The sequence below is a fragment of the Dicentrarchus labrax genome, unplaced genomic scaffold (genome assembly GCF_905237075.1).
Source record: "Dicentrarchus labrax unplaced genomic scaffold, dlabrax2021, whole genome shotgun sequence".
NCBI lineage: Eukaryota > Metazoa > Chordata > Actinopteri > Moronidae > Dicentrarchus > Dicentrarchus labrax.
Genome location: NW_026136720.1, coordinates 10676014 through 10700348, shown reverse-complemented (window position 1 = coordinate 10700348; position 24335 = coordinate 10676014). Strand labels below are relative to the sequence as shown.

General features: G+C 39.8%; 1 protein-coding gene across 15 annotated transcripts in view; it reads right to left on the bottom strand.

Moving 5' to 3' along the window:
* Nucleotides 1-24335, bottom strand: part of shank3a (SH3 and multiple ankyrin repeat domains 3a) — a 195524-nt gene that overhangs the window by 86296 nt on the left and 84893 nt on the right. For 12 of the 15 annotated variants that reach the window (XR_007881177.1, XR_007881179.1, XR_007881178.1 and 9 more), the window contains exons 5-7: nt 6236-6344; nt 5543-5694; nt 2150-2317 (exon numbers count right to left, since the gene is read on the bottom strand). Coding sequence is in view for 11 of the 15 variants with exons in the window: in XM_051381372.1 (XP_051237332.1) it covers nt 2150-2317; nt 5543-5694; nt 6236-6344 (429 nt within the window). In the remaining 4 variants the exon portion in view is untranslated. Of the gene's footprint in view, nt 1-2149; nt 2318-5542; nt 5695-6235; nt 6345-7480; nt 7508-23167; nt 23547-24335 lie in introns of those variants that run through there. The other 3 variants (XM_051381378.1, XM_051381383.1, XM_051381382.1) reach the window with 3 other exon arrangements.

Sequence of the window (24335 nt, the reverse complement as noted above, 5' to 3'; positions counted from 1 at the left end):
GAAAATGTGTAAGGCTATTGGATTGTATAAAAAACACAACTCCTCATAGTTTCCTTTCCGTCAGTGTATGTCTTCATTGCTCTCTACAGTCATATTTGAACACGCTTTCTTTAGGGAACAGAATGGAGGACAGATATGCTGGTGATGGAAACAGCACCACTGTTCTAAGAAGCCCACAGACAACACACCAGAGAGCTATCAGTTGCCTCGTGCAAAAATATTTTTGTAGTTTTTCCAAAAATAACTTTTAATTCTCTGTTCCTACTCACATTCACAGAACTCTCTTAACTGCACAAAGTTGTCGTAAAATCTTCTGTTCATGAGGATGTGCACGTTCATGAGATTCGATCATTGGCATAACAAACTCCCTTAAAATTCCCATATAAGGCCATCTGCTCTGCTCTGTGTGTGTGTGGGCAGGTTTCATTCACAAAAATGTCATACAACGGTAAAAAGAAGAGTTTCACTGCGGAGCTTCAAGTCCTGCTGTCAGAAATATGCAAACAAATCCAAATTTAATTTAGTTGTCAGTAGTTGTGTTAGACCACTTTGTTGTTTAGAATATTTTCAATGACGTGTCATAAGAGCAGCGGTATACTGTGACAAACAAAGAAGGATTGGTTAAGGCTACACAAATTGCAAACAAAATGCCTCTCTAAAGCAAAGTAGTCCATGACTCATATTGAAGATGGTCAAGGGGACATTAGTCACGGAGATAGTAGATGACAGAATAGTTTAGCCTACAGTAGGTGATGCAGACATTGTTGGGTGCAACAGAAGATGATACTGGACCTGCAGGGACCTGCATAAAAACCCAGAGGCAGCTGAATGCAGAGTAAGAGAATTTTCATAGTAACTACTGAAACATCTCAGTAAATTAGCAATGCAGAAAATCTATGCATTTGACTGCTCCTTGAATGAGGCCAATTGTCTTCCAGTACAGTACCTTTGAACCAATGTGCCTCGGTGTGAGTTTCCATCATACTGGCATGTTCAATGAAACACTCTACAACACAAGGGTTACAGTAGTTCACCAATAACTATACTCTAATAAAAACTAATTCATTTTTCAGTTCAGAAAAGAGACAAAAACTACTTGTCAACTTTTAATCTTGCTCATTATTACTTCAACATAACCTAACAGCAAGACGTTGAGATGATCTACTCATAGTGTACTCATAGGCTCATAGTGTAGCGTGACTATCTTTTCTTCTGCTACTCACTTATTTAGTATTTAATATTTATTTTATTTACAGAAACAGATAAAATAGTAAAAAGAATGTGTGATGTAATCAATTATTATAAAAATATTGATGGCACATTTTCCAGAGAAGACTTGAGAGGGTGTGAAGTGTTTAGCATTAGCTTGATTCCCATACTCTCATTACAAATGTTACCATTCAACATTTCCTCTGCACTACTCCATAAAAGAAACAGAAATGTTCGGTTCCATTAACAGCACAAGAACCTTCAGACCTCTTCTTTCTGTCACTACTGAGATATAAGCTAAAAAGCACTGAAACAAACAAAAAAGAGCATGCAGGCACTAGCCTCCATTATGTTTACAGAGTTTGCAGTGTTTGCTCTTCGTAAGTAAAGAACCTATTTCCACAATTAACACAGACATACACCACTACTTTAACTGCCAGGCACTGGATTAGATACACCTGCAGTAACAGTAGAATGAGTAACTTTGTGGGTATTAATGAATGAATGTCAGTCGTGGTTTTCCAAATACAAAATTAATTTAAGAATACATTTGTAGAAATAACTAAATAGTTTATTTCTTCGGTTTGGAAATGTAGAGAAAAGTGCAGATGGAAAAGTCTTCCAAAATGGTGAATATCCAGTCCTTTAGAGTGGAAAAAAACTTCTTTCCCTAGCTGGAGCTTCTCACCAGCACATGACCCCCCTAAGGGGTTTGGCCACCACAAAAGAGATTCTCAAACTGAGGAAAACACAAAAATCAATGCAATGAAACTGAAAACCAGACCTCTTACCCTGCACCTGCATTTATATTCTGCACACAACCCATCACTGTTCTGTGTGTTTGTGTGTTTGCGTTTGCGTATCTGAGTGTGTGTGTGTGTGTGTGTGTGTGTGTGTGTGTGTGTGTGTGTGAGAGAGAGAGAGAGTGAGTGTGTAGTACCTGGTGTATCTCCTGCCAGCCATTTTCATCCACACAGCCAACCTGTGCATGATCATGTAGCAGCAGCTCACAGCAGTAGGGGTCTCCTCCAACCATTGAGCTGTGGTAGAGAGGAGTCAACCCTCTGCTGTCTTTATAGTCAGGTGATGCACCCAAGTCCAACAGTGTCTAGTGGGAAAAGAAGAAGGTCAGGGTGGGAATAACGCTTAAACTACTTCATACAGCCCCCAGTATCTGTTGCATCTAGTACAGTCCTGCTCACCATTATTTGCACCCATGAAGTTTAAGTACATAATGTGGAATATCTTCTGAAAAAAAATTAATCAAGTGAAACATTTCTGTTCTATAGAGAACTCGTGTTTGATACAAAAGAGCAAATGATGAACAATTTAAAACAATAAACAATGGGAGGAAAAAATAGAAAAACTTAAAGCTTGCTGTGTCACTGGTATTGGCACCCTTTGCTGTAAATCAGTATGGAAACACATTGTGACTCACCTGTGGTAAATCACAAATGAGAATCACCTGTGATAAATTGTCTGACATGAATTAGCCAGTGAATGATGACTTCCGTGTTTTCAAGAGATCTGTTATCCCCTGTTCCTTTGTCACAATGGTGAAGACAAAGGAGCTGTCTGAGGACATCAGAAGTGCGATAATTAGCAAACACAAGACCTCCAAAGGATATAAGGCCATCTCCAAAGACCTTGGTATCGCTGTTTCAACAGTGCGTAATGTTATTAAGAAGTTTGCCAAGCATGGAACTGTCAAGAACCTCCCTGGACGTGGGGGGAGGAGAAAAATTGATGAGAGAAGTCTTCGAAGGTTGGTGCGAATGGTGGACAAAACACCACGTCAAACATCCAAAGACCTGAAGGCCAACCTGGAACAGTCTGGGGTCATGGTTTCAACAAGTACCATAAGCCGCACACTAAACCAAACAGGGCTTCATGGGCGAAGGCCAAGGAAGACACCATTGCTGAGGAAAAGACATAAAAAGGAACGACTAATCTTTGCCGAAGAGTACCTGGACAAACCACAATCCTCCTGGGAAAATGTTCATGTGAACAGATGAAACAAAAATAGAGCTTTTTGGCAATGCACACCGACAGTTTGTTTACAGACGGCGCAATGAACAGCCACACATCAGCTGCCAGGAGAGGGCAGGGTGGTGATGATGACACCGTTGCAAATGCGATGATGATGGGCTGGGTGGGCGGATGCCCTGCTCACGCTGTCTCACTGCACACTCTAACTACTATAAACATAAGACAGAGACAATGGCGACGAGCCAGGGAAATTCAAAGGTAGCAATATCAAACTGGAAGTACCGACACTACTTCTCGCTTACTGAAGTTAAAGGCAAGAATGTTTATGTAACATGCACTGTGCCCAGGAAAAAAGACTTTATCGACGTCTGCCTCAAGCAACTCAAATCTTATGAAGCACCTCACAGCGACACATGCTAACACGCCACTTGTTGCTGCTGCTAACCCAACCTCAAGCCCAGATGCAGCTAGCCTGAGCTCCAGCGAAGGAGACGGAGCCACTCCGTTAAAACAAGCAACGCTTGATTTTTCCGGTCAGTAACAGGTGGCGACTAGGGCCGAGCTGAACACATTGATTGCAAGGTTTGTTGTTGAAAACATGCTACCCCTGTCCATTATTTCTATGCATATGGCCGGCTGCAATCTATTGAGTTCAAATAAATACCAAATGTTCTAAAATACTGTATATAGTGTTTTTATTCTTCATTCAGTTATTATAAACATATTTTACTTTATAGAAGATGTTATAAAATGTAATAGCATTATAGAACATAAAAATAACGTCAGTTACTTTGCTGAGTAACTAATTAGAAGATGTCGAAGGTGTGGGATCATTTTAAATTAAAAATTAAGGACAACATCGTGGTGTGTGTACATTTGGACAACATTTTTATTTTATTTTTGTTTAATTTTATGTCTAGGAAATGTCAAGTCAATTTGAATGAAGTAATTTTAATTATTTATATTGGAAATTTGAAACGGTTTACTACTTGTATATATGTATAATAATAAATAAATGTAAATTTTTCTTAAATAGGAAACAAATTGTTTTTATTATTAAGTGATCTGTCTTGTTTTCTATTGTATATTTAAAATTGGGCTTTAATTAAGCAAAAGTGTGTTTTATCCGATTACTCGATTAATCGATGGAATATTCGATAGAATACTCGATTACCAAAATATTCGATAGCTGCAGCCCTACTACCCAGTGTAAGAAAACTTGGTTTGAGTCGAAGATCATGGGTCCTCCAGCAAGACAAAGACCCAAAGCACACATCCAAAAGCACACAGGAATGGTTAAAAAGGAAAAAATGGACTGTTTTAAAATGGCCAGCAATGAGTCCTGATCTCAATCCGATTGAAAATCTTTGGTATGAGCTGAAATCTGCCATGGGGAAAAGAAACATGCAAACGTTCAAGAGCTTGAACAATTTGCAAAGAGAGTGGGAGAAAATACCAGCTGAGGAGTGCAAGAAGCTTATAGATTGCTACAAGAAACATTTGGAGGCAAAGTCATCACTGCCAACGGGTGTGCAACCAAATATTAAAGAGGGGTGCCATTATTGCTGCACATGCTGTTTTTTCTGTTTCTTCTTTGAAATTACAATGTGTAAGCTGAAAAAACAATTTTCTTTGTTAAATTACTTTGGACCGCCAATTAAAAGATCCTGATGATATAAATTTGGTACATTTTTATTTATTCCTGAAGATATTGTAGAAGTTATGCAAAAAAATGAAGGGGTGACAATAATGGTGAGCAGGACTGTACATAGGGCTATATTACATACACACACATGCCTGAAGAAAAAATTCAGGAACCTCAGCAAAGTAATTATTCAGTCAGTGGTACTGATCAATTATTATGAGCATTCCTGTTCTGTGGGACAAAATATTTCCTTCCATAGACTTTAAGTTTTTAAAGTGCTTTGAATGTGGACAATGACTATGCCTTAGCGGAAATAACCAATTCCAATGGTTCAACAAGAAATCAATTATATGACTCACGTAAACCCTCTCATTTAGGTTACAAGCCTCCTCAAACCAGACACATGCAAGGCCATTTAGTGAATATGCCAGCCCATTCAAAGAGGGCATGTTAAGCCTCATATATTTAGTAATTGCTCAAGCACCCTCTGTACTCAATTGCTCAAGCACCCTCTGCCACAGATTGCCTGCCTGCAAACTCTTCTTTCCCAGAGGGAAAGTTTGTAAGCAGGCAATTGGTGTAGCAAAAGAAATAAAAGAGATGAGTCAGCTTTCTGGTATGATTGTATGTATGTGTGTGTGTGTGTGTGTGTGTGTGTGTGTGTGTGTGTGTGTGTGTGTGTTTGTGTGTTATATTCACTATAAGCGCTGTGTGGTTCTTGCTGCGCACGGCCTTGTGTAGGGCAGTAATGCCATCTTTTGTTCTGAAGTCCAGATGTGCCCCTCCACTCTTCAGCACCTTGATGAGCTCTGCACATCCCTCCAGCTGTGCTGCCAGTGTTAGAGGACATTCTGTAAAACCCAAGGGTGAAACAATATCAAAAAAACATTATCATTAGAATTTCCAGTGACATTATTGTGCATTCTTCTTAGAAAATGAACATTTTAAACTGTATATCAATAAATAAATACATATTTGATGACAAAATGTCCCACAACAGTCAGATGTTTTACAGATTTTGCATTTGGATAACTGCTTTGGCTGTCGTGATTGTCACCCTCTGGTCTGCATAAGTGGCTGCTTCCTGTTGGTGTTAAACCAACCTATTCTCATGTATCCCTCGCTTCACAGCTCCTCAGTCAGGTTACAGGTCACCCAACAGGGAAATCTCCTTTATGGCTGGACAAACATTTGCATAAATGTGAGGAGCTTAGCAAAGAGAGTAATCCAGCTTTGCCTAGAAATGCAGAAGGCTTATTTCAGAAAATCCATACATGGTCATTTTGTGGAGACAGAGAGAGAGAAAGCACAAGTGAAGACAAATCAAGGTTGAAAAAAAGACAATTAGTTAAGTAGAGCAGGGAAGGAATGGGATAACACAAACTTCCTTACCTCCTGTGTCTGGATCGTGGAAGTTGGGGTCCAGGCCTTTTTCCAGAAACCTTGAGACCTTTTCAATGTTCCTCTGCTGCACATACTCCATGAACTTCTTCAAGTTTGCCTAATGGAGGGAGACAAGGGAATGGGGAGAGGGGAAGAAGAGGAAGAGACAGCTGTGATTGGGCGATGTAAGACTCATATGGATAGGGACGTTTAATAATGCAGTACAGATGAAAGCTAAAGTCGCTGCTCTCTCCTCGTATGTTTGAAGGTTTATTTCTGCTCTGTCATGCCAAGCAAATGGACCATGTGCAGTAGATATATAAGCTATAATGGGACGGACCAAAAAAGACAGGGAAAGGGCTGTAAAGTAACACTCAAAGACGTTTAGTGTCAAGAAAATGAGATCCCGAGGCTAACGTCCCATTTTGTGATAAAAAATAATGGTTATAATATTGTACAGTGTCTGAGAGCTTTAAATCCTTGGGTCTTACGTTGATGTTTAATACTATTTTAATAAAACAAGCAGAGACACATGCACAAACCCACATGGAAGTCCTACCCAGCAAAATCCTAATACACACACTCACACACACACACACACACACACACACACACACACACACACACACACACACACACACACACACACACAGAAATACTCTTAATTTCCTCTGTGACTTATGATTAAAAATATTCATCACCTCTGTGGATGCGTGTAAGCCTTTAGAGTATAGAGTGAAAAATGAAGCTATGAGCAAAGTACCAGCACTAACATTTCATAATAGATTAGTATAGCCTGAAGAATCTATCTTAGACTATCTGAAACATAACATTATAGCCCAGGATGACTATTTACTGTATTTACGAAAGACAGCAAGTAAAACATGAATTATTAAAACAAATTCACTACACCATAGTTTAATTATAATTTAATACTTAACATTTAAAAAAAACTATGAAAACCTGGATGAATATATAACATACCTAATATGTATCTTGAGGATTTCATTACACAATGTGTGCAGTCTTCCAAATGAGCTTCACACAGAACTTTCATTATTACTGCACTCTCTAAAGATTTCATCCTCATGTGCAAAAGCCTCCAGACACACACACACACACACACACACACACACATTTAACACAACTAAATTATTTAGCACACAAAATGTAACAACTTAAACACATACATACAAACATGTACATTCACATGCAAGAATGCGAACAGAATGCAGCAGCCGTTTTGACACTCACCATGTGCGGCATCATAGACTGTATATCCCTCGTTCTGGTAAGTCACCCTCTACAACACCATCCGAATTTCACATCGCACACCCCCTTTCCCTTTACACCAAGTCATCTGCAGCACGCTTGCCTGTACAAGCCTGCCTCTTGTTCACACACACCGCACCGACATGCTGCAAGGAGCTGCCGACCGCTACTCTCGCCATCTCCAAGTCAAACTGAGTCAGATAAATTCACTACAGCTTTTTCTTTTTTTGTAGATGTTCTGCGAGGCAGTTGTTATGGTGATAGGAAACAAAGACAGTGCTGGCAGCCAATGTACACATGAGTGGGAAGAGCATTGAGTTTGTGAGTGTGTGTTTGTGTGTATAATGCCTTGAAGAGGCTCAGGGATGATTTGCCACTGATCAGCTCGATGTGATGTGTGTTTTATTGCCAACTAAACAAAAGGGTGATAAAAAGGCTTTGTTTTATCTGATTTGGTAAGGGTCTTAGAAAACATAATATTTTCTTCCTGTAGCTACCTTTCTCCCTATGCAACACACGCACACATAAATACACACACGTGCAAAGTCACAAACATCATTATGTCCAAGTCGCCACAACATATTGACTGTTCATCAGATTAAAAAGTCAAAGCTCTGTGCAGAGCTGGTGGAGTGACTAAACACAATCATCAGATTGTTATTTTCAAAAGACCAATCATTTGCCATCAAAACAATATTTTAATAACACTATTAAAAATAACAAGCTGTCGTAGAGAGGAATCAACCTCTACTATTATAAATTTTAATACAATCCTAAATAACAGACCTCTATTTAACTTGAATTCCATGCCCACCAACATAAGTTTCCATTTCCAAAATTGCTCAGATTTTTTTCTGTTTCTTCCTATATTGATCAAAAACTCCCTGTCACCTACCAACCACGGACAAAATATTGTGAAAAAGCCTTCAGCTGGTACAGACATAAGTGCAGGTAATTTTATTTCAACCTGTGCACTCACTATCTATTACTTTAAGTAGACGGACATAGATATTTTGCATTTTCATTTTGATTCATCATCCAAGCTTGTGTATGCACAGCAACCACTGTCCTCTTCATGGAGGAAGGGCATCCCTAGCCAAGAAGTATAAATGACAGGTGTGGTACACTGGAGGTTCACTGGTGGGCTTAAATCCTCTCATCAATCATAAATGCTTGTGTGTGTGAAATTAAGAAGTGAAGTGGAAAAATGTAAAAGAAGTGGAAAAAGGAAATAGTACCCCAGTCTGTCTGCATTTAATCTATTCATCTGCCAGGTTTAATATACATATGAATGTGACTACTGTCCCTCATGTCTTATCATACTGTTGTTATTCATGATACGGAAAATGTACTTTTTTTATTGTATAATAACAGGTTATGTGGTGTGAAGCAGACAACAAAATTAGGGGGCACATAATGCACACAGCAGTAGGTAAAACATTGCTCTCATAAAAAGTGTAAAACAAAAAAACTATGTAAAATAAAAACATATAATATTGTAAATCATACCATCACACTCCATAAAACATTGGTGGGTGGTAGAAAAGACCAATAAAATCATCCTTGATAATAGTATATATTAATTAATGAAAAAAGATTTAGTGAGCAAAAACAATAAATCACTCAACCTCTTTAGAAACACAAACGCAGCTGTTTTGTCAGACTGTACAAGATGTATGCGGCAAAATGTTGTTTTATGCATGCATAGGCTTCTCTGGCAGTCAGCTCTGTCTGCAACAGCATGACAACCTGCCTGAAACCAATAAACTGTCGTAGGAAGTTATAAGCCACTAACACAGAAACACATATCAATCACACTAATAGGAGTTGGTTGGGGAGCTGGGGAGTGGATGCGTACATGCACTGGTGAAGCCATATTGCAGGGTTATTATTATTATTTCCACATAAAAACACAATTATTGCGTAAGAAAAGTCACTGAACGTTCAATACATGCCCCTAATTTTGTGAAGTACTAATCAATTTTTTATTACCAGACTTAAACTTGGCAGTGTGATATTGTTACTCGGGTGTTACCTGCAATTAACTTAAGGGGACATAAACCTGATCTGCCATGTACTCTCCATAACAAAGTCCCCAGCAGCTTTAGTTTTCAACCTCTTACCCTCCAGACTAGGTGCAAACACATGTACACATTTTTACAGCTCTACAGTTTGATTACAATTGTTCATGTTCTGTTGTAGTAGACCTCTATAAATAACATCACTGGTAAAATATTATCACATACACAAGCACAAATAAATGCATCTTACATCACTATAAAAATCACAGCAACCACTGTGCTCTCCAGGGAGGAAGGGCAACCCTAGCAAAGAGAAGATACAAGAAGTAAAAATGATAGGTTTGGTACACTGAAGTGCCTCGACACACACATATCTACACACTTATGTATAGATATAAACAGCTAGAGATCTGTGCTTATGTATACTCGAAACACACAGGGGAGAACAAGGAGAAAGTCTAGATAAGTCTGTATAAAAGGAAGAACAAAAGAAATCTACTGTCTTCGAAAAGATACAAACATAATTCATCACAGACAGATAAAGCCCGTCAGTCACATATGCCAGTTTTTTTGTGAAGTACATCCATTTTTTATTACCAGCCTTCAACATGGCAGTTTGCTGTTGTTGCTCGAAAGAACAGCACACAGGGAATGTGCTCTTAGTCACTCCATACTAATTTTGTTCGATGAAGGAGCAGACAGTTCCCATCTCTTTCCAGGAGCCATTCAGTAATGATTACCAATAAAGCAGGAAGCTCTCAGACAGCTAATACTTCTCTGTCACTTTCAAATACCAGTCACAGCATGTGGCTCATCTTTAAATTCTCAATTTTACAGTGTCTCACCTCATATCTCACACTTTATTCTAAAGGATAAGTGTTTTAACTGAAATACTAGTGAAGGAACAGAAAATGTCATGTTTTCACAGCCAAATCTGCACAAGCTCATTACCAAGCTAGTTAGACGTTTTGCACAACTGTTTTAAACAGCCAACTGATACTCAATTTTCTGCAACCGGTCAACAATGTCACATGATTAGTGATTTCGTCCTATAATTTCAATACAGAGTGTATTCTTCTATCTCATAGCAATCCTACAGTTTGAAAGCTTTACCATTAAGTGTTACTAAACAGATTGCAATGAGTACACAGATTTATAGATACAGATATTTACTCATTAGCAATACTTGTCTAGACCCCAAACTTTGACTAAAAGTTTGACTGGTGGTCTATGCAGCTTCCGTACCTACACTACTGTCATGAGGATTTGATAACCCTGCTGTGCTGTATCAAGTAAAAAGAGAGGTAAGACAAACAGAAAGGAGGAGAGAAATAGAGATACCGTAATGTTTCATCTCAGTGCAGCAGAGCAAGAAAAAGCAGCAATGATCAATTCCTAGAATCTATGGCAATTTACCAACTAGTTAAACCAAGAAAATAGCACGTAGGTTCAGTGTCCTGGTCTGAAATCAACTACACCATTTGATCTGTGCTGTCTTTGATACAAATGTGATTTTTGTCCCTGTATGTTCTTTTCACAGACGATACTACAACTAGAACTTCCAGAAAATAATCTGACCAGGAATATGCTAAACATGGATTATTGGGGTGCCAGGTAGCTCACTGGTAGACAGAGTTCCTTTGCTGCCTGTCATCTTCAACTGTCGCAATCAACTAATGGGACAAATAGCCCAGAAGAAAACCCCTTAGAATATCAATATAAATAGACTTCACATTGATTCTGTGAGACACCCCCTACCCAAAAACAGCCACAGTATATAACAGTAGCTGACTATTCTGCCAGCAGCCAGGGTTTATGGAGGCTCCGGATAATGTGGAGCAGCTTTGTTATTCTTAAACCCACTGCATTTAAGTGCTTAGAACTGCAGGGAAATTGGCATCAGAATTACACCTGAAGGACTTCAGACCCCTGACTAATTCAGGATTCTGCCCTCTCCTACCAAGATCGAATATTGGCACACTTGGATATGTGCCTTGAATACTACATGGCACTTTGCAAAGTATCACCAATCAGAGGTAAAAAGGAGGAGGAGCTACTAGCAGGACAAAGCGGATAAAGGTTCCTTCTTTTACTTCAGTACTCTGAGGAGGCTCTTGTCTCCTCCACCACTAAGGGGGGGGGGGGTTATCTACCACTACCTGATGAAAGCCTGGGTAGGAGGCCAGAAATTACAGGCAACACGACTCCCCCTGCCTCCCTTGCTGACTTCCCTGCCTCTTTTACTCACTATTCTCCCGGGCTTTTTTTCCTCCTTTTAGTATTTTTGCCATAGCTTCATGAAAGAAGTCGTACACACTTAGTGTCCTGTTCAATAGCTCATGTGCATCCATGCGTGACCCATACATATGTGTACATGAATGTACGTATGTGTGTCAGACACTTTCACTGCCCTATATTTACACTTATTAGCACATGGCTCTATAGCCCCTGGTCCCTCACAGCTGGCCTACAGTACACTGTGCCATGGATGAGTAGTAATTACAATGTTCACCAACATGATGCTTATTCGGGAAGATCATATTCTGGCCTAATGTGAGCTGGCCCATAAAATACACACATGCTCTAAAGCGTCACAACTGCTTAGGCAATAAACACAGTGAGCCAGTGCAGTGGGACACGGGGATGCTCTGGGGACCGTCAGACATCATGATGATATGAGCACTGCCTAAGCAGTTGGGAAATAGCAGAGGGCCGTCAACCCGTCAACACAGAGTCATTTTGTCAGTGCCAACCGCATTACAGATTCTGTATCATGAAGAAAAGCATGTTTACAGTGAAAGATATTCCCACATTCCCAAACAAATGCTTTTTGCCTATGCCTACATGTCACACATACCCATGTGTTTAAAGTCTATAAGAAGGAGTTCAGACCTGTTGCATTGTGTAGTGAAGTGGCGACAACAACTGACTCACATTGGGCTACTTTGTGCTTCCAACTCATCAGGTACACCCTGTCAGCATCAAGCTGTCATATTTGTGTTGTGAAACCCTGTCAGATGCCATGACTCGTCTTTTCAGCCTGTCACACAGAGATGTGGAAAATGGTCGTGACACTGACTGATAGTCTGCTAAATTAAACCCAACTGTGTCACTGATGAGCAAAACAGCTGAAACTTTTGTGGTCAATTTGATTAAATCAATTACTTGGAAGCACTTTGTTAATAGTAGCAGGACATTCTGTACATACACAAAATAATATTCCAAATTACAATCATCATGGTGGAGATGAAGGCAGCGTCCATTAATACAATCTTACAAAAAAACATTAGCTGACTATGTACTGTTGCATGACATAGAGGGGGAGTCAACAATCAGTCACACGTTCAAAGAGACAACTACCAATTCTTGTGTGTAGTCAAAAACATGCTGTTCCTGATTCTAATTCGGCTTTGTTGACAATCACTTATATAAAGACTAGAGCGAGTGGGTCGGCCTTGACCCCCGTCTCCCATATGCTTTGTACAGAAGCCGTCCTGCTGCAGGGGCACTGCATTTTAATTAGACACACAAATCGAGAGAGACACAACTCCCTATTAGGTGCATGCAGAATCCGGCTATATTTTTATACCCACACTCACGCGATAGCTTTTAGCAGCAGTGAGCTGGGATAGGCTCCAACCCCCAGCAACACTGCAGAGGATAAGTGGTCATGGATAATGGATTTGTCATCATAATGTTACTTTATATTTCCTTAGTGCTTTATCAAAAGTACATTTTTGAAAAAAATGAAGTGACACAAGAGTTTTAAAGAAATATACAGTATCTCTATCACAATACATAATAACACACATCATATCACATTTCAATCTGGAAAATTAGGAATATTCTATGACAGACATACAAATGTAGGCTCTGCTTTGGTAAGTAGCGCTAGGGTGAGTCATAATTAGTAAGATTAGTAAGCAGGGCAAACAAAGCAAGCACAGTTTTTAAAACATGAGGATGGTGAATTAGAGTGGCACTGCAAAGGTGATGCAGCATTGCGCAGCTGAAAAAAATTGGTCGGTCTTTTTCCATAATCTTGTATAAATATAGACTTGCCGTAGTTGAAGGCACAGTCTCAAATCACAAGCCAAAAATAAAGGGGAGCATGCAGTCTATTCACTCAGCTTCCTAGCTGCGAGAGCTAGCGAGGGGCATCATGTAAGCATACTAAGTCACACTTCGAGTCTTTGGCAAGACCTCACAGTGAGAGTATACTGTATAGTGTAGCCGTCACTGGCCTATAGCTTCTTCCAAGTTTCACTATCAAAACAGAGGCTCCTCTTTTGAAACCTATTCTCATCAGAACGAAAAACAGGCAAATGGCTAAGCCAGTTTTATTTTTCAGTTTATTCTATAATTCATGGATTTATTGCTGAGTATGAAGGTCTAGAAGCATGTTCCCATTAAAAATGCAACACAATGACGTGGTGTGGCAAAAACACAAGAAAATGGGGTCACGTGAGGGATAGCAATGGAGGAGTATAGTGCAAAGACATGATAGATGAAAAGTACAGTAGATCAGCTTTAGTCTTATCCTGTGCAAAATTGGTTTCTCTTCAAATGCACATACAAATCATCCAGTTGCTGTGTAACACAGTAATCTACTATTGTAGATTAGTTACATTAGGAGGTAAATATTATTACATATACAGTCAAAGGTGAATTTATTTGATTAGAAATCCTGGAGACTAATTACGGTCTCCGATGCAGTTGATATTCAATCTGTTCAGGTTTGGGTCTGCTTTGCTGAAACACCAGACCAGCACCAAATGTGGCTTTTTCAGTAAGGGTTACCACACAGTGGCGAAAAACTTTTTTTGAATGATTTGATATTGTAGTACATATGGTTTTGGTCTTTGCCTGTTTCCAGACTTTATTCTTGTTCATCTTTGTACACTCTCTCTGACTGTGAGCTAGTCTTATAGCTAAATAATTGCTCCATGTCAAACAGGCTCCTGAACTTCCTGGGTTCCTGTGTGTGTGTGTGTGTGTGTGTGTGTGTGTGTGTGTGTGTGTGTGTGTGTGTGTGTGTGTGTGTGTGTGTGTGTGTGTGTGTGTGTGTGTGTGTGTGTGTGTGTGTGTGTGTGTGTGTGTGTGTGTGTATCTGTCAGTCAGTGTTCCCAAGTCTTCAGAGAGTCTTAATATTTTTCATTCCATGAAAAATTAGAACAATCATCCATTGAATACATGAGCAGGCACAATTTCAATTGATAAACATTGTGTACAATGAACATTTAACAAAAGCAGAAAAATCAATGTAAAATATCTCTATACACTTTGGCAGCCATTCTCTTCTCTTAATCCTTCCAATTTGTACAGATGCTAGTGTCTTAAAACAATGCAAATTATGCCATGAATACTACCTTTGTGAAGCTTACAACATTCATTTATTTGATGTTTTCACTCTGTGGTAACATTTCTGGGGCCACAGTTTGTGGTAGTGTTGCATTTGACTGTAGTATTTAAAGCTAAATCAACACTTCTCTGACACTATTAATCGGAATAGCATCTATATTCAGTGTTATATCTGTGCATTCAAGTGTATCACAGGCACTTTGCTGTGTTCCTGTTAAAAGGGGCTAGTGTTGTGAACTCTGGGTTTTCAGTCTCCATGAATATCATGATAGAAGTGCAGTAATTAGCTCTGCTACCATGCACTGCTTTCATCACTCAAACAGATGCTAATTTACTGCCAGACTGGTATAACATACCAGATAACTATACATTAAATACCACTCAATAGTAAATATAACTGAATGCTTCTGGTCTGTAGGGATTGTGTAGGGAGTAATATCTGCTAAATAAATGACAGCAATTTCAAGTCAAACTTTAATATTATTACATGTACTGTATATAAAAGGAGGGAGAGTATGTTTAGGACACCATGAATGCAATCGCTTCCATTGCATGATTCCGTACATCATGAATCTAGTAACCCATGGAACACAACTGTCTCTCAATACATATTAAAATAATAATAATAAAAAAGTGGTCAAAAGCAGTGACAAAGAGAGTGCAGTGTGCCATGAAATAAATTCATAAATCAGCTTATTCAAGTCACACAAAAGCAACCGAGTCATTTCAACTATTAGTTTATTCTCACTTTCTCAGCAGAGTTTATGGTCTCTCCATCCACAATTTCATCCAAATTTGTTTTTTCTTTTTTTTTCATCTGGGATTTGGGAGGCTGACACCATCAAAAACCTTTGTTTTGAGTATAAAATGCTGTAGAGTTAAATGATGGCTTTGAAACACATGTAGCGCACTACACACGTTCCAGAACGCAGCTATGTATTTGCATATTAGGTTTGAGCGACAAATATAAGCAGCTTACTAGGATAGCAACAAACTGAAGTACTTTTACCAAAATAATGACTGTGACAAACCGAGCAGTGGTGTAGCAGTGGTTTGAAAAGTTTCCACGGATGTTTTCAGACCCTTTTTTGCAGTGAATCTAAATCACTATCTACTAATATAAATCCAAGTGGGCGACTGCTGCAGTAATCCACTTTTCACTTTCACTTTTAAGCCCTCAGTGGTACTCCAAAAAAAGGTTTTCGGTGGAGTATTTCTGTGAAAAGAACTAATACTGGTTTTCACATTGACTGTTAAAATGTTTAGATGTCTACCACACACACACACACACACACACACACACACACACACTGAGGCAGAGTTTTACGTTTTTTTTGTGGATTTAGTAAAGCTGTCCAATAAAAGAACACATTAATTAACCGTCTTGGTTCAGAGTTGCTGTTTAAACTACCCCAAAAGACACACAGATGTTTTGTACCACTGCATGCCTGTTAGAACAGATTAGTGTTCCTTTGTGTGTTTTTGCTGTGTGTATCTATAAGTATGTCTGGTTCTATCTACTGTATGTCTGTTTGGACCTCAGCCTACAGTATGTTTGTCTGAGAGAGGGAGAGCTTAGTAATCTCCAATATCCATACCTAACAGGCTTAAAGTGTAATGCTCTCAGCTACAAAAAGACCAATATACTGTATGACAGAGTATGGACTTGATCCCAGGGAATAGGATTTTCTGTGAGAGGAATCTTCAACCTTTACTGTATAGCAGCAAAATAAATCTCAGTAATTTGATACACTCCTGAGCTTAGGGGGAGAGTGACGCCACAAAACGCACTGGAGGCTTGAGGATTGTTGGACTCATTCACACACACACACACACACACACACACACACACACACACACACACACAAAAACACACACACACACACACACACACACACGAAAAACACTTACTGATTCATAATTTAGCACAGTTAACACACACACATTCATGATGCATGAGTGCAGTAAAAAAAAACACACACACACACACACACACACACACACACACACACACACACACACACTCAAAGACCGTGATGAGGGTGCTGTTACTATAGCAACAGCATCTAACACATCCTTGACCGTTAATGTTTCTGCGTAACATGCAATTCAATTTTATACATCTCTGGTGGAGATTTTTTTTAAAGTCTAATCTCACAGCTTGTTTATATCATTGAGACACAGTCATTATCATAATAATACCCGTTCAAAATAACTTTCCCTCCTCAGGGTTTTTAGAGAGTATTTTAGACCATCCTTGAGAGAGAGATTTGTTTCTCCTGATCTTTTTATTGAGCGTTTTTTGACGGGTAAGAGAAGGCAAATAAAAGACAACAAGGAAAAGAAACAAAGAAAGAGAAACAAAAATGCTTCTCTGCATTCTAGCCTAAAGCCAGCCTTCACCTGGACCCATGCCATCTGCTGACAAAGCATGCACATACCAGTATGGTTACCCTATTATGTGGGCTATCTCTGTTTTTAAACCATATTAAATGAGACACGAGACAGACAAATTGATTTGTTACAGTCCCTCTAACATGGAACATGTGAAAGCAGTATTCACTTAATGCTCATCTAATGTGATTGTGTGTGAAGTAATTCCCCATTGATGTTAAATCTGTGTCATTCAAACATCAAACAGTGAAAAATCAGCAGTGGCACTCCAATGCAGTATGGACTGAACTTAACAAACATAACTTACTGTGTCGCTACCGGTTAAACAATATCAACTTAAAGTACTGTAAATTAAAAGAAACACATTTTGAATAGGAAGCTGGCAAACAAATTGGTGCACTACAACCTAAATGTTGGTCTGCAAACCTCCTTTCTCTACAGATCTAAACAGTGTCAGAAGGCTACTTGCATTAACTGTTGATCTCATTTTAGCAGAAGTGTGTTGTGTCTAACCTCTGTGGCCCGGCTCCTGGTAGCTCTCTCAGAGCGTAGCAGCATGGTGTCTCCTGAGTAATCCTTTTCAGAAGCACTGGAGTAAAGTGTTTTAGCTCTGTATAATATCTGGTATTGCTCTTGATGAACTACAGTTTGGGCAGGCGAGAGAGCCTGAGCTAGCTCTGACAGGGTTGGCTAAAGGCCGGAACAAAGCATGCAAAGCCACAACCTCTTTCCCAGTCATCAACACACTCAAAAACATGCAGAGCTTATTGTTTTGTGGACCCCCGAATACTTTCTGCTGTACGCTCAACCAATTCCACCCACCTTCCTGGTCACATTGACAGCTGGCTTTGTCCAGCATTGTCTCTTCCATCTGTACAATGAGCTCTGTCTTATTTGCAAGCCCATTAATGCAAAAAAAGGAGGCATGCATAAACAGCTACACACAAATGTGAATGTGTAGACCTGTGTTAATGATCACACAGAGACACAGGCAAGATCTCTATGAAAGGCAGACCATTCATGGGCGTTGTCGCAGTCATACCCCATTCAACATATACAAGCTCTATTTTTGTTGGTGCAGGGCACGGAATGCATTGGCGAACTGGCATTTTCCTGGGGTGCACCAGGGTTATCTCTATTACTGCACTGGTTTGATATCTTGGTGACTCGCCATGCGCCCCAGTGGGAGGAAAGGCGTAGAGGGTGTGGCGATGCCAATCAAGCAGCGCAATGTAATTTTGGCACCAAGAATGAGTACATCTTGCATGGTTTGCTACCCACCTGCTCAGAGCACATTGATAGTGCAGTGTTCCATATTATTTTGGTTGCATTATTTGGTCATATCACACCTAAAATAAACACCCCTTTTCATATTTTGTTCGTGTTTCCCCTTTATTCTGCGTTTTTCCACTAGCGGACATGTAGTCTTATTTCGAGCCACAATAAAGATGCTCTGTTTTCCCTGACAGCTAGTAGGTAGCCAATACTGATGGCCTTTCCTTTACTTTCGTGACTCTTTACAGCCATCTGAAGGTAGCAGTTATTTGTTGTGTCTAACTGCAGTGATGGAGTACACTGTCAAGTCCCAACAGCAGATTTACTGGTTAAAATGTAATAAAAACCAGACTGTTGCAAAACAATGACAGGAATCACTGTGCTTATGTGTACATCAAACTAGTAAAACTTCTCTCTTGGTTAATAACGTCCTCAGAACCATTCCTGCCACTCATAGAAAACACCGGATAACCAGGGAAATTGCTATGTGTGTCATATCTTTGTTTTAAACAAACTAAATGGAGCTCCTCATTTTTAATTCCAGTACAGGTAGATGTGTGGCTATAATGACCAATATGATGTGATAGATAATGATATAGATGCTTTTCTAATTATGAGAAAAGATCTCGTAATTACGAGATAAGATAAAGAAAAAGGAAACGTCTGTAAATCCTCTCTCAGTGGCAGTGATGGCACTATCGCAGTTAATCTGCTATTACTACCTTGTCGGTTTGAGACACTGGGAAATACTGATGTTTCTTAAAAATGAGTATGGTATTAATATTAGTATGTCAACACTGCGCAGGCATCTCAAGTCATTAGGATTGTTGAGGCGGAAAGCGAGATCAGGATCTCGTAATTACGAGATATGGTGTCAAATTTTTTTTTATCCAGTGGATGCAATGCGCTTCCGTAAAATGTTACTAAATTTAACTGGATAAAAAAAAATAACATGAAAAAACTATACCGCATTTTTTGTTCTATTTTCATTTTATTTATGCTACTGTGATGGTATTTATTTCCAGATGGTTATTGTATGGATTGTGATGACAAATAAAATTGCACACCATTGCACACAGATGACCAAAGTATCTTCAACATGTCTAGAAAAGTGAATTCAACTTAAAAAGAGTCATCATCTGCTCTGGGCAAAGTATTTGAGCTGTAGATGTAGCAGATGTATTCATATTTGAAACCTACAAGTCCCAGACAACAATTCTCTGAGGATAACTCTCCACAAGATTCCCTTACTGTCATTGTGTCCCTGACAAGGATAGCCCTGTATTTAAAGGTGATGAAAGGCATGATTTAAGCATTTTAGCAGCCTCTTATCACGTCCACTTATAATGTATGAAAATATATTCTTACTGATCCCACCCCGTATCCAAGTGCAGCACAGGTGCGGCAGGTGGCAGGTGGACTCAAAGTACCAAAAGTGCACTTGGCACCCCCCCACTCCCCCATACTGGGCAGGGCACACTTGACTAAGGTTTGCTGCACATCATGTACGGCAAGATGAAATTGAATGCGTAATGAAAACAGAGCCTAATATGTTGAGTGAGCTCAAAATGTGGCCTGTTATCATGGAAGTTAGAACAAGTGGCAGGGGTCTTCAACTGGCGTCCTGCAGCTTCCCATCTGGCCTACAGAAAAATTTCAAATTTCAATATTTAAATAATTATACTATTAAAAACTGGGTGTCTGTGGCCTGGAAAAACACTGCTCATGCAAACATTTTTGGATTATATACGGTTTTTTTTCACAGCAACCATTTCGATATGGGGTGATGGATCTCAAAAGATAGATTTTGGGTTGAGTAATGACTAAAAGTCAGGACGCAGAAGGTTATTTAGTCCATAAATTCTATGACATGAAATATGACAACAGAGCTCTATTGTTGTGTGTGCATGACTATGTGTTTTTGTGCATTTGTGTTTGTAAGCAGAGCGGTCAGGGAGGATGAGGGGAATGCATGCTGTCATCAGAATCAAAGGGACTAGAGAAAGAAAGAGCTGAATCAGTTCCAGTCATGTGCTTCTAGACAGACACACAAACTGACACCAGGACACAGGCAGGCAGACAGTAGGGGACACAGCCAGAGGATAAATCACAACTAAACAGTCCAAAGGTGAACTGGAGCTCATCCTAGTAAAACTTAAGTTATATTATAAAGTACAGCTGCATATATAGCAAAAATCCTCCTCCTCTACATTTAAACCTTGACTCCAAACAGGCCAGGCTAAGAGGGCAGCCAGCAGGCTCCAGGCTGAGACAGGGGGTATGTGGGTAGTGTACTTATTCAGCCATATGATTATTAGAAACTCTATTGTACGTTATGCCTCTGGCGTCCTATTCTACAGTCATCTATTCATACTGCCTGACCTAGAATGATGGGGTCTCCTGCTAGTGGGATGTTGTACTGTATGGAGCAAGAGCTATACAATGTGTTATTTTTTTTATTGTGAAATGAACTTGCACAATGAGGTGTAACATCATCAAGACCAAACGGCAAGTCCTGCTCCAGTTCAGTTAAACGGGTGGATGGATGGATGGATGGAGGGATGGAGGGAGGGAAAATGATACATCCACTTTTTGGTGAAAAACAACAGTGATGATCAGCTGTGTCCAAAATTTCACTTTAGATTTCAGATGCAAACAGAAACAAATATTTTTGCAGAGTATGTGGAGCTCTAGGGTGGCTAAATTGTCTTCCTGTAAACAGGAAAATAACATACATTTTCATTCTAACAGTGTAGGGAAGTGCATAATTGTCATCTCCCACAGAAATGTCTGTACAGTATGTTCCATAATACACAGAGTGGGGAATGTGGAGGTGTATCCTCCATAACACTGGTTCTCAAACTATGGTGGTACATGGAAGAATCTATGAAATATTTTTTTTTAAATGAAATAAATTCATTTGAAACATAATACTATCACAATACATTACAATACAATTTTGAAATAACTTTTGCATTTCCTGTATTATTCAGTTTCAGTTTGCTACGTAGTCACGGACCACACCTTCTAATATATTTCAAAGGTTGGCTAACTTAACTTTATCTAATGTCAGCAGCTGATTTCTGGATGGCAATGCAGTACTGGATTCATGACACAATCTGAAGAGCTATCGACAACAAATTTCCCACTATCTTCTACTGCACTGACATAATACTGAACTTTAATCAAAAAAGCAGAGTCCAAAATTTTTTACATTAGTGGTACCTACAAGCAGACACTCACATAGAGCTTACTGGGGTGTATTATGAAGAGCCTGGGGCTACAGTTTCTACATGGCCTGGTTTCCGAGGATACTGAATACAACTAAATCAATTCCTTCTTTATAATCTGTCTAATCACTTCCTCTCTCTCTCTATCTCTCCCTCTCCCTCTCTCACAGACACAGACAAAACAAAATAACACAAATCGAACGTTAGAGTATGGTGTAGTTTTAATACCCATTACTTATAGTACACTGTCTTTGTATGCATATGAAAAAGTTACAACCCCCCCATAGATTCCATAGATTCCATACATACTGTATGAGTATCTGACCTACTGGATCATAGAAGACATGTTTGTGTTGGATATTTTGTAGAGTAGGTCGGACTGCCCATTTGTGCAGTAGCTCAGGTCAAGCTGCCCGCAGGGTGTCCTGTTGACAGCTGCCACCTGCTAAGCCCTCACTGACTGAGACTGACAGCTCTGAGACTCTCAGCAGAGGTTCACAAAAAATATTGTGTGTGGCAGTTACTTAGCATAACAAGTTTACCCACTGTGCCCCAGTCTTTTCAGCTCTTTACAGCTTTGTCTATCTCTGACACAAACAGACACACAGTGCTGTCTCCATCAGAAAGCATCAATATGACAGCAATATGACACAAGCAGAGCATTATCATAAAAGACAGTGACCAGAAGGCAAGTTCTATCCTGGAGAGCTCCCCTGGCAGATCCTAACAGACACATTGTCATGTGCATGCAGAAACACCTTTTCAGACACACGTGCACTAGCATGTGCGAGCACACGCACGCACACACACACACACACACACACACACACACACACACACACACACACACACACACACACTTGCATACAGGGATGTTTGCCCATAGACAGACAGACACACACACACACACACACACACACACACACACACACACACACACAAATATGTTTGCCTTACATACTCAGAGATCCAAAGGCAAACCACAACCACTCACACTAGCCATAGCTAGACACAAAAATCCACACATGCTCTGACATATCAGGCATACACACATATGCACAAACACATGCACACACAATGATGCAAGCCTATGGTTAGTAACTGAACCAGTGCAGAGAGAAACATTAGCATTCTGTCAGGGTTTCAGACAAGACTGCACCAGCTCTTCACACAGCCAACATGCAGCAGAGCATAACAACAGAACGAAAGCCAGAGAGAGAAAGATAGAGAGAGCATAGACAGGTAGACAGGGATGGGTTGGGGAGTGTTTGCGAATAATTGGAGATAGAAAGTATGAAAAACAGAGAGACAGAGGAAGAAAAAGACATGTATACACCAAAGATAATGATAAAATTAAATAAAAGAGATGATGAAAGCAATTGGGGTACCTTACTATTCAGTCTGGCCCTCCTGGCTTCTTTAGTTTTTCTTTCCTTGCTTCTGGCTGCTTGTCTTCTGCCCAGAGCAGATCCCATCTCACACACACACAAGGACACACTTCCAGTCACACACACACACTCACTCCCGTAGGTCAGCTACAATCCCAATGCCAAAACATCATCCACATGGCCATATCCAGTCCCCCTCCTCCACGTCTCCTCTTGTTCTCCCTCTCCTTCTCCTTCACTACCTCTGGTCTTGTCAAAGTAGCACATGCACAGTCACATGGTCACTAACACAAACACTCACCCCAGCACGGACGCACACACGACTCCTGTACATGCACAGAGAGACGGAGAGATGGTAAGGGGTGATTTTGCAGGATGCTGGAGAGAACAGAGAGAGGGTGGGGAAAGAGAGAGCTAGAGAATAGGGAGGGAAAATACAGGGAGGAGAGAAAGCGTAAGATAGAGGGAGCAAAAACCGAAAGACAAAATGAGAGAGGAGAGCGGGTGGGGTGTAGAAGCGAGGGGAAAATATGTATATCCAAAGTGAGAAGAAATAAAGAAAAGAACGGGCATAAGGAAGGGAAAACTAACAGATATGGAAATACTGTAGGGTGGGAATGTGCTAAACGAAGTGTAACATAACAGCGGGAGCTTTGTGACCATTGACTAATGCTTATGTTTTTGTATCTTAGTGTCCCATACAAAAAAAAAGGTTAAACTTAAATCCACAAATTGTTTGTGCAAATAACCTCACTTACACTACACCACACACATACAGCACAGTATGTGTGCATGCACAGGAGGCACACCTTCACACATTAACACATTGACAGACATATACAATATTTTCAATTACAAAACAACACACACAACCTCAGCTGAGCCATCTCTACAACTGGGAAAATATATTGTTGAAATGCATGTCACAGCTATGTCTCCACCCTAAAGACTTTGTGTTGGTTCTGCAATGCAACTCTCTCACCGTTTCTACCCAGTTATAGCATGGAAAGCTGAGAGAAAGTCCTCAGTCTCTGTTGAGAGTTTACAGACAAGCTTGTGAGTCTATCCATAACGGAACCTTTGTATGTGAGGGATTCCCCTGTGTATGTGTGTGCTTGTGTGCTTGTGTGTGTATTATGCAAAAGTATCCCACATAAAATTTCATGGT